Source organism: Falco punctatus (assembly GCF_963210335.1).
Source record: "Falco punctatus genome assembly, chromosome: 3".
Classification (NCBI taxonomy): Eukaryota; Metazoa; Chordata; class Aves; order Falconiformes; family Falconidae; genus Falco; species Falco punctatus.
In genome coordinates this window covers 74,714,036-74,725,132 of record NC_137582.1, presented here as the reverse complement: position 1 = coordinate 74,725,132, position 11,097 = coordinate 74,714,036, and the positions used below count along the sequence as shown (strand labels likewise).

At 54.7% G+C, this 11,097-nt stretch overlaps 1 protein-coding gene across 1 annotated transcript in view; it reads right to left on the bottom strand.

Moving 5' to 3' along the window:
• IRX4 (iroquois homeobox 4) overlaps window positions 1–11,097 on the bottom strand; it is a 61,505-nt gene that overhangs the window by 23,778 nt on the left and 26,630 nt on the right. The window contains exons 1-5 of the mRNA XM_080379659.1: window positions 8,180–11,097; window positions 3,203–3,361; window positions 2,105–2,356; window positions 1,382–1,488; window positions 81–397 (exon numbers count right to left, since the gene is read on the bottom strand). The exon at window positions 8,180–11,097 is cut by the window's right edge and continues 26,630 nt beyond it. Coding sequence (XP_080235785.1) covers window positions 81–397; window positions 1,382–1,488; window positions 2,105–2,356; window positions 3,203–3,247 — 721 coding nt within the window. The 5' untranslated portion in view covers window positions 3,248–3,361; window positions 8,180–11,097. The remainder of the gene's footprint in view (window positions 1–80; window positions 398–1,381; window positions 1,489–2,104; window positions 2,357–3,202; window positions 3,362–8,179) is intronic.

Genomic DNA, 11,097 nt, shown 5'->3' with positions numbered 1-11,097 from the left:
GAGCGAGGCCCGCCCCAGGGCCGAGCTGGCGGCCGAGCCCCCGCGGCCGAACCGCTAAGTGCCTGTTTTTAGCAGGGTACCCTCGGCTTTCCCGCTCTTCATCGCCTCTTCCTGCGAACCCTCCTCCTCCTCCTCTTCCTCGTAGGGCCGCTTCTCGTCCGAGCACTTGTTCCGCGGCGGCCAGGTCATCTTGTTCTCCTTCTTGAGCCGCCGGCGAGCGTTGGCGAACCAGGTGGAGACCTGGGTGAGGGTCATCTTGGTGATGATGGCCAGCATGATCTTCTCGCCCTTGGTGGGGTAGGGGTTCTTGCGGTGCTCCTGCAGCCAGGCCTTCAGCGTGCTGGTTGTCTCCCGAGTGGCGTTTTTCCTCCGCGTCCCACCGTCCATCGTGCCGTACCTGTGGGCACAGGGGAGCACCCGCGCTGTGACACGGCGCCCTCACCCCCCGTGGACCTGCGCGACGCGGGTGCCCAGGGCCCCGGCCCCGGCAAGCCCCGGCCCCAGCTGCTTGCCTGTGGCACTCCCCGGGGGGTGGCTGGGCCAGAGAGGGGGCAGGTGGGCGAGGACAGATCAGCTTTAAGAGGGCGACCTGCCTCGAGAATTCTGGCCACGGAAGAAAGCAAGGAAGGGTTCAGCCCGCAGCAGCACCGGGCAATGCAAATCCCCACTGTGCCGTGGCAATGGCGATGGAATGAGGGAAGAAAGCGCCTGCCTTTATTCGCGGTAAAGTCAATGTCAACATTTCGGGCAGCAGGGAAATCCTAGCAGCTTGTCAACGCACAGAAATCCCACCTTCCTGTTGTCTCATCAGTCCTCCCCAGACAGAATACATCTGGGTGACCCCGGGGTGTAACTGTTAATAGAAATATATTTCCTCTTACTCATTTTATTAGTAATCTGTCCTACCCTTTTGTTTCTGAAACCGCAGAAACCTAACGCCGATGACACTGGGCTGCAACTGAGTATTTAACGCACATCCTCCAGGAAAGGTCACCGGCACCCAACGGGCCTCAGAGCTTCAAACGGTGTGTAAGTGGGTTTACGCTGGTTTAAAACTAATAAACGTAGCAGAGACGCCCAGCGCCCAAGCCTGACTGCTCCGCGCAGGAAAAGATAACTGCCGCCCCCGTGGAGGGGGGGCTGCTCCCCCCGCCGCCCGTCCGGGGGGCAGAGGACCCCACGTCTGGGTCCCCGCGGGAGAGGGACGTTTCACTGGGGAAGGGGAGGCGGCATCGCTGTGGCCGGGAGGGAGATGCTGGGCTGCGGGGAGGCAGGTCCGCGCCTCGGCCCCGCAGCGCGGCGAGGAGGAAGGGGGGGGGGGAGGGGGAATCGCGGGGGAGGGGGGCGCAGCGAGCGGGGCAGGGGGTGTGTGCGCGCTTACCTGTCGTACTGGTACTGGCTGAGGGTGTGATCGTAGGGGTAGTAGGCAGCCGCCGGGGCGATGCCCGCATGCGCAGACCCGCTCCCGTCCTTCGCCTCCAAACTGTTCTGCAAGAGACACCGCGCCGCCGCCCTCAGCCCCCGTCGCGGGGAGAGCTCGGGCCCCAGCCCCGCCGCCCCGTTCCCCGGGGCTGCGGGGGGACGCGACGGACCTTCCCGGAGACCCCTTGGCCGCGGCGGTCAGCGAGATCAATAGAGACATTAACTCGCGCTGTTACGGTCCAAGAAAGAAAAAATAATAATAATAAAAAAGGCTGGCTGGGAAGAGCGCATCATTTCTTGCGAGCAGGGGTCCGGGGCTGCTCCGAACCACCCGCCTGGCCGGGCCCTCCGCACGCGGCCGCCAGCTCGTCAGCGCGACTTTTAATTGCGTTACCGTGAGAACCGTGCCGGGCTTGAATATTTAATGACCGCGGGGCTGGACGCGCCGCGCTCCCGCGCCTGTCGGCAAAAGCGGGCCGGCGCGGGGGAGCGGCGTGCGGATCGAGGGGGGGACGGCAAAGAAGACGACGAAGCAGTAGCAGCAGCAGTAGCAGCGGCCGTGGCCGTGCCCCCACCGCGGAGGGGCCCCGCCGACCGACCACCGCCCCCGGGGCGCGGGGGGAGCGCTGGACCGGCGGGGCGGCGCGGAGGGCGGGCGGGCGCGTCCCCCGCGGCGGCTTACCAAGGAGTAGAAGGCGGGGGCCTCGGTGCCGTAGGTCACGTAGTTTCCATAGCCCTGGGGCCCGGCGTAGGGGCCGCCGTAGACCCCCAGGGCGGCGGCGGAGTTGAGCTCGTGTCGGGCGGTGGCGAGCAGGCGGCTCTCGTACACCGGGCAATAGACGGGGGTCTGGGCGGAGGCGGCCGCCCCCGTCTCAGCCAGCGTCCGTCCGCTGGACTCGCAGCAGGTCGTCAGGGAGTTGGTGCTCATCAGGAACTGGAGGGAAAGAGAGCGGCGCTGAGGGAGGCGGGGGTGGGCTGGGGGAACTTCCCAAACTGTAACCAAGTTTGGTTTGGGTTTGTTTCTTTTTTTTAAGCAGGTAGCAGCTTTGGGGTGTCGCCCCCCTCCCTCCCCTTCCGTATTTTGCTTCAGTCAGGGCAAAAACGCTCTGGAGGGGCAAGTATTTTAAGTTTTAGAAAAAAACTCAACAACAAACGCCCCGTGACTGTGGACGTTTAATCCTCCGTAATACGTTGCTCCAGCCCTTTACATTTAAAAACCAACTTTTCTGGTGTGTTCTCACAAGACTGGGTTTACACCGGTTTTCTCCTCTTGCAGCACAATGCTTCCCATCTGCGTTTTTAAACCTTTTTTCTAAATCGCTCATGCATATTTATTTTGACTGCAGATTTGTAGCAGCCACGCACGCATCTGTTATTAACCTGCTGGTTTAGAATATCCCATTACGCTTCTACGGTGCGGACCTCAGTACCTTCTTGTTTAATTGGTAAACTATGAATTTAATCGGGAAAGAGAAAAAAGCGCGGGGGAGGGGGGGAAGCAGGGTGGGGGGCTGGGGGATCTCTAGCTCCCTTTCTCACCTCTGTAATCCTCCCCCACGCGTCAGTAACACCCCCAAACACCCTAAATCCCGCGTGTTCCTTCCCATTTAAAAATATGTGCGCGAGATACAACTTGCGCATCTTGGAAGGATGGGGAGCGAGCAGGCGATCTGCCGCTCCCGCATGCTGGAAGGGATCGCCGCCGCTCTTGGCCCTGGACGGAAGTAATCAATAAGGGCTGAAATTCAGTCAATTAACCTTGGTAGGCAAAAAATCTTACCTGGGGTGCAGAGGAGTAAGGGTAGCCAAACTGAGGATATGACATGGTACAGAGGCTCCCAGTTATCTAGAAACAAGGCGAGACGTCTGATCTGCACGCTATTGCAGCCTGGCTCTGCTCTGTTGTACCAATTGATTGGTAACCACAGGTCCCTGGATGCTTATAGGACGAAGCAGAAAACCACATTTAATTTATTTACGTGAAGACTTAAACTTTTTTTTTTTTTTTTTTAAAACCGAAGCGGAGAGGCGGGGGGGGGGGGGGGGGGGGGGGGAATGTATGGTGATTTTAGCACCTTCCACTCTACAGCTACGAAACAGAAGTAATTGTTACGTGTAGATTCCAAGGTTGGCAAATATGTAGGCAGAAATACATACTTTGCACCTTTTTGGAAAATATTTTGGAAAAATAAAGGGCAGAGAGGTGGGGTGGGAAGTGATACAAATACATCAGTCCAGAAGCACGTTGTTTTAAAAGAGGCGAGCCTCTGACGTCACGCAAAACCTATTCAAATTAACATGTCTGTAAATTTAACATTTATTTTCGGGAACCTTTCCCCTGGTGTGGAAAACAGACTCTCCAGCATCCCTTTCAGTCTGCCTAACAGGAGCGAAAGTTTGGAAGGCTCTGCGGCAGCAGCTATGCTTGCTTGCAACATTTCTATATATTTCTGTGGGGAAGGGAAGGAAATGAATGGTTTTAATCTGAAGGATCAATGTTGTATCAGCTAAGAATTCCCCCCACCCTCCTTAGTCACTGAAGGGCTAGTAAGCACTTTTAATTAGAAATTAATTAATGAGCAGCTGCTTCTTCCCACCCCACAGTAATAATTAGTCTCAATTACAAACAAGACATATGAAGGGACACACGACTGAGTCTTCATTTAAGATTTAATCAACAGTTAAAATTAGCGCTAACGCTGACAATAAAGCACATGACATGCAATCCTGCTTTTCTTCTCGGCTTTTATTCCAGACGTGTGATTACAGGTAGAAAACCCTATACGAGCATGTTCCAGGGAATGATTGAAAGAACGTGACTTCTCACGTTAAACCGACTTTGATCCCATCGCAAACCTCCGCTGGAAAAGCCAGCCTTTCGCAGGGCGGAGGGCCGTATACAGCCTGCCTGGGCTCCGAGGTGCGCGGTGGGGGTGTGTGTGTAAAAGCGGAGGGGGCTGGGGGCGGGAGGGAATTAAGGAGAGGGGTCCAACTCAAATGCGCCAAGTGCTGCTTCTCACCGAAGAATAAACATCTCTTTCTCGGTGGCTCCCCGAGGCTACGGCGGGATCCCCGAGCGAAGGAGGGCCTGGGAAGGAGTCTCGTCTTCATCAACCCCTTCTCCCCAGCCCACCCCACCGCTGCCATCAGCCTCCCTACCCTCTGCGGGCTGGAAGGCCCCCACACAAGCGGGCAGCATCTCCCTCTGCTTCACCCTCGGAGGGGGCAGCTTCCGTGACACCGGCCGTCGCGGGGAGATTCGGGGGCTGCCGGCCGGTGGGGACGGCTGAAGCCTGAACCCCAGCATCTCCCCCCGCCGGGCAGGTACCGCCGGGCAGCGCAGGCAGGCAGCCGCCGGGCGGGCGGAGGGAGCGGAGGAGCCAGCTCCCAGGCTGGAGCTCGGCTGCCGGTGCAGTTGAATGCTGCTCCGTGGTGTGCAGACTTGCTCAGAGAGATTCCTGGGTTCAGACATGTGAATAGCCCCAGGGTCACACTCTAATTAATGATGATGTTCTCTTCTTCTCCCCAGCTGGAAGACTGCCTCCCAGAAACGAATCTGCCCACACTGACAGCTCGATTGAGGGTGATTGATGACTATCTGGAGACCACAGTACACATAATATAATATCTGCTGCGTAATTGCTTTAATTTACAGATGAAAATACTAGTTCTCGGATTGAGTTAGACTACAACGAGCAGCATTTTATGGAGCTTCAGAGTGTTTGCAAATAAAAGATATCAGATACAGTACATGCAAATTATTCTGACAGCTCAGTATCTGTAGCCGGGAGAAAGGTGTAAGAAAAGGACTTCAAATGACATAAATAATCGGGTTTGCAATCTGTATTGATTTTTGGAGGGGAAGAAAGCGCTTTTTTCTTCCTCACCTGAAATGCTAATACCTTCTTCTTTCTGGGAATATTAATAACTTAGTCATTGGGTTTCTTTTGCAGAAACGCACCTTTATTCCTCCTGCTGCCCCGGTGCTGCCAGCACTTTTAGCTACTACTTACGAGCAGCTTCCTTCTACGCGATGTGCTGACGGGCTATCGCATTGTTTAGGAAGAAAAGACACCCAGTGTTTACACAATGGTCTGCACGCAGCCTTTGGTGCTGCTCGCTGTGCCTCCTGCGCTGATTGCGCTGGGGGATGTTTATTTAAGCCCTGGAGTGTAACTCACCGGTGCTAGGGAAGAAAACAGTTGCACTTATCTCAAGAGCGGCTCGGTGTAGAGCACTATAATTAGCTGGGAGAGCTAGAGAACTGCCTGGAGAAGTCCTCTCAGTTTTCCAGGCTACAATCTGGGAGATGTCGTGGGGTTGAGGGTTTGGGGTTTTTTTTTGTTTTGTTTTTTCTTTCCCTTTTTTTTATAATACTGTAGATGTCAACTTCGCGGTGGCCCACAGAACACTACAGGTTTTGATATTTAGATGAGTCTATTAAACTTTAAAATACAAGGTGAAATTCAATATTTATAATCCTTGTCTATTTATATATCACAGTTGTCTTTCACTGCACCACGCAGATACACTGGTGCCCATTTTTGCACTGAACTTTCCTGTATTAATCATGATAATTATTTGTCATTTTTCTTTGCAGCCTGCCTGCTCTATTACTTTACACCCGGTCAGCTTTGTGCCAGTTCCAATCTGTATTCCCTAGAAAGCAGTCATTAAAACAAAACAAAACAAAAAACCAAAACCAAAAAACCAAACCACAACCACCAAACACAAACCACTACCACAAAAAAACAAAAACTGTGCAACTTTAAACACTTAATAACCTTAGACGCTAAAAGCTGACATTACATCTTCCCCCAGCGTTCATGTCTTGTTTCACTTACAATCTACAAATAATGGCCCTTTGTTGATAAGAAACTCAGCACAATTATATTTCATCTTGAATTTTTGGTGCCAGAGCACAAACATGCAATAAGCCCCACAATGATTTAAAATAACCTTTGTGGTTCGTGCACATAAACAACGTAACACTGTTCAAATCCAAGCAAAGACGCTTAATGCTGTGGGCTATATCCTTAAGCATTTAGAAAATGCAAGTCTTTGTTGTGCAATAAAAATTGATCCTTGTCAAAGCCCCTTTCCTGTACAAAGCAGTTAACAGCTTTCGAGAAAGAGAAACACACACTGCTTTCTCCAAAGTTTCAGCAAGTAAACCCATCGCGATCAATACGAAACGCTGGAGAGTTCCCCTCCTGTGAGAGTCAGCCTGCACACCCGGACGAGCAGGTATTTTACAGCCAAAGCCCAACCAGGTCTGTCTCCGAGGGTTACGTGTTTCCTCTCCCGAGAACCTGGAGCCAACGTTCGTACAAGTTTTATCATAAAAGCATGAAACGAGAAGGAAACGCTGTGGTGCTGGAACAGGCCACAGCAGGAAAAACAGAGCAGCTCTTCAGGACTAACGCTTTGATGGACGTCTTCAGGGACCTGATCTGGAGGCAGTTAATGCAGCTACACTTTTACTATCTGCATTTTCATCGCCTCCTCTTTTGGAGGGGTTATTGCCACTCCTGGAACTATTTCAGCGACGGAATTTGCTTATGGGCTAAACAGACTTTAGCGAGCTCTTTCAGTCGACTTTGCTTTGTTTCCACGTTACAGACTTAAAGCAACCTTGACACCGCCTGACAAACGCTGTGAAGCTCTACATGTTGCCCATTTGTGATCTGACATGGAACCGAGGGCAGCCTAAAACATTTTCAAGTAGATTACCTCCCATAAAGTCGCTATCGACAGTAAATACGACTGTGTTTTTCTGAGCCCGTCTGAGTTGTAATTGCATCTCCTGCACTCTGAACCGAGGGACAGCGAGCTGATACTGCCGACCTGCACAAGCCCACGCAGTGGCTTGTGATCGGTGGAGCTATGATGACAAACATTAACAGTTGCAAAAGAAGGTGCCGCTAACTAAGTTACTCAGATTACAACTACACGTAAAATCAGTTGTTCAAAGCCATCCGTTTGAATGCTTTCATTTTGTAAGTCGCCAATCCTCTTGGCAAACAATCTAGATTAAAGCAGAAAGGCCTCACATGCTCATTCTGTTCTTTGTATTTATTAACTTTTCACACTTAAGAACTAGAGCCAACACACGAGCTCGCTCTCTCACACAGACACAAAACTTTTCAGCAAGACCTGGGCAGCTGCTCTATGGCTAGATGGACCCTACAAGACGTCCACGTTTACCTGCTAGGTGCAGAGCATCGCAACTACGTTTTCGCTAGCAAAGCAAAGATTGCATAAGGTTTCTCCTTCCAGCTCCTGTACCCCCAGCGCCGCAGACTCGTAGGCATTCAAACGCCACCGCCTTTGAGCTCTCTGGCAGCGGACAGCTTCAACATACTTCCCTGCGAAGATAAAACTTTCCTACTTGCAAGGTCATATTCTATGCCTTTTAAAGTTTGCCTTAAAATCCAGAAAGTTTGACTCAATACCTTACCTTAGCGCTCGTTGAATATCATATCCACACCCCCTTCCCATGAAATAACACACATATGTTAGAATACATTTGCCCTCTGTCCTAGGTAAAGATTGCACAAAGCCAAATGATTCATTACAGTTTCTCTTCCCTCCAGCAGTTCGTTTTCAGCTGCCTTGCTGCTAAAGCAGGCTCCGAAGGGGGAGGGGGGGATAAACCCCACCGCTCCCCCACCCCCCGCTTCCGTACAGAGAGACAGACAGACACACACACACACACACAAGCGCATCACCATCAAAACAAGAAGAAAATTTTTACCTGCGATCACGCCAGGCTTCGGCTACAACCTCGTAGTGATGGCTGTGCCATGGCAGGGCTTCTCTCCTCTCGTCTGCGCTGGCTGACTTTGCAGGGAGCTACGGAGAACTAACGCAGACATTTCTCAGTGTGATACCTGAGCGGAGCGGCACAGTGCCTTCGGTCCCCAGGCGCCACAATCACTTCACTAACCCCCTGTACCAGAGTGACGTTTAAGTGAATAGCTCCACTGATCACACTCTTTCCTACTGATTAACACTTTCCAACACGACCAGGCACTCCACTTCCAACTTTTCCCGTTTTAAAACAGAAGCAGCAAGCACCGCTTGCTTCCGCGGGTTATAAACGCCGTCTGGGGCGTGGGGGACACCATAATTAATAGCAGGTTAGTAAAATCAGTGTTGCCACTCCAATTGTTGTCCTTGTTGCCAACAATAATTGCATTGATTCTGGAAGGACACGAATGTCCTCCATTTAACCTAATGATCTGCGGGTTGCACAGCGCTGTAAGGCAGCCGTAGCGTTGATTAACTGCGCGCACCTCCAAACTATCATTTATCTCTGCGAGTCACGACTGAAAGGCGCTAAACTTACAGGCAACTCTCCCTGCCTCTCTCGCCGTCTTTGTTTCCCTCCCGTTTGAGGAGGCGGGCTGGGACGCCAGCGCTAGCCCTACGCGCAGGGGACGGGCACCTGTACCTGTCCACCCATCGGCCTTAGCTCTATTCATAGCCCTGGGGCAGCGCGGCGGAGCCGGGCGCCGCGGACCTACGGGGGCTGCGGGGGCCAGCGCCCCCCGGCCGCGGGGAGGGGGCGGAGGGGGGGGGCGCGGCGGCGCCCGGCGCCGGGGACCCGCTCCCGGCAGCGCCCCCGGGCCGGCCCCTCCGTCGCCGCCCGCGCTGGGCGCTGCGCCGGGGGCTTCCTCCTGGGCGGGGGCGGCGGAGCGGGGGTCAGGCGCTGGCGGCAGCCGCAGGCAGGTCGGGGCAGGAGCGCTTGCTCCCGCTTGTCCCCCGCGTCCTCCTGCGCCCGCCCTGTCTCAGCCTCAGGCGGCTGCCGCCGCTGCTGGCTCCCGCGGAGAAGTTACTCGGGCCCGGGGCTGGGCGAGCTGGCAGCGAGCCCTCGGTCTTAAATGCCTTTCGTGGTGCGCAGCCCCCCTGCACCCTCCCTCAGCCCCGGGCGCCGGGACCCGCTCCAGGCTCCCGCCCGCAGCCCGGGGCCGCGCAGCGCCCAGGCAGCCCCGCGGGGCCCTGCCCTGCGCCAAGTTTTACGGCACGGCCGGCACTTTCTTTCCTTAATTGTTTGTTCAGCAGGAAAAGGGACAAATCGGGATTGACAGAAGGGGGAGGAGGGATCAATATCATTCCTGTTTAAAGGCGTAAGCTTGGGCAGACGTCTCTATAAGAGAGAGGAGGAGAAAAAGAGAATATTATATCCTCCCTAATTAAGCGAAGACAAAGAGGTGTGGGTAGAAAGGTTCGGGAGAGGTGGGGTGGCAATGGGAATTTTTAATCCGGTGTCTTCCCCCCGTGACCACCAAGGCTGAACAGTAACGTTAATAGGGAACATCTGTACATCGACAGATTTATTCTTGCCAGGGCTCTTTCATGCCTGTGTCATTTGCATGGACCCGTGCTCGTAATGTTCGACACACGCTGCACCTTGTAGTGCAATGACAGGGTAAATCTGATGAATGTTGAAACCGGGAAATCCTTTTCTCTTTCCCCTTTCTCCCTCCTCGAATTGTCCTTGCAGCTCCCAAGGCGGGGAAACCACACGGAGAAAGAAAACATGAGCCTTCTCCCCATCTGCACTTGTAAACAGAAAGCCAATCATGCAGCGAGCCTTTGCATTTTAAAGCAGAGTAACAAACCCAGGCGACGTGGATGCCTGGGTTGGCCGCCCAGGGCTGGCCTGCTTGCGGGAAGACCAGGGATCTGTGGCTCGGGACGGGGCATCGCTGCGCTTCGCAGCCACCCCGCCGGGCAGCTAAGGCCGCCGCCGCGTCACCCGGGAGTGCAGGAGGCGTGTGCGCTGCCCCCGACCCGGGCCCGCGGATCTGGGCTGGCCTTTCCTCCCCCCAGGGGAGGCCTGTCCCGCTGGCGCTGTCCCCGGCGTCTGCCCCGGGCTGCCTCCTAGCCCGGCTGCTCGGCTGCATGCAGCCCCAGCGCCGACGGGGCTAGGGCCCCGGGGCCAGCGCCGTGCCTGCGGGGGGGGACCCCTCTGCCCCTCTCCGCCGACACGGTCCAGCCGCCGGCCCGCCCGAGCCCGTGTTTTACAGGGTGGGGTGACACCAACCTACCCGCGGAGGTACATCTCCCCCTACGGCCCAAATGTACTTCGAAGGACCGGGACCCCGTAGCACCCTCCCCCCCCCCCCGCCCCGGGCCCAGAGCCGCCGCTGGTGGGAGCCGGGGGTGCCCCTCGGCCCGGAGCCCGGGGGGGATGCACAGGGGACGGGGGGGACGATGACACACACGAGGGACTGCTGTGGTGAAGTGCTGGGGGCTGCTGGATGCAGATGCCCCCCCTTTAAGTTTGCTGTGCTGTTCAAGGGTAGCAGACATGCTTCAAAATACCATTTTTTGTATTAACAGCTACCGCCAGTAACAGTACATCAGTAGGTATCTTCTGTAATACAACCGCCCCAGTTCCATGAGATCAACATTTTTTATGATTTCAGTGACGGTTAAAGGAAGCGAGCAGGGTCTTGAGCCTGTCTTTTCCAATTTGGTCATGTCAACCTGCACACCTTGGAAATTGCCACCCATTGCCACTTTGACCTATGCACCAGAGAGCGCGGCAGCTTTCTGACGAAGACCAGCCTGGCCAGGCAAAAGGGTGGTCAAACCGAGTGGAGCTGAAATCCCAGTAGGCTGGCATGCAGGTCAGCCATAGTGACATGACTGACACAACCACTG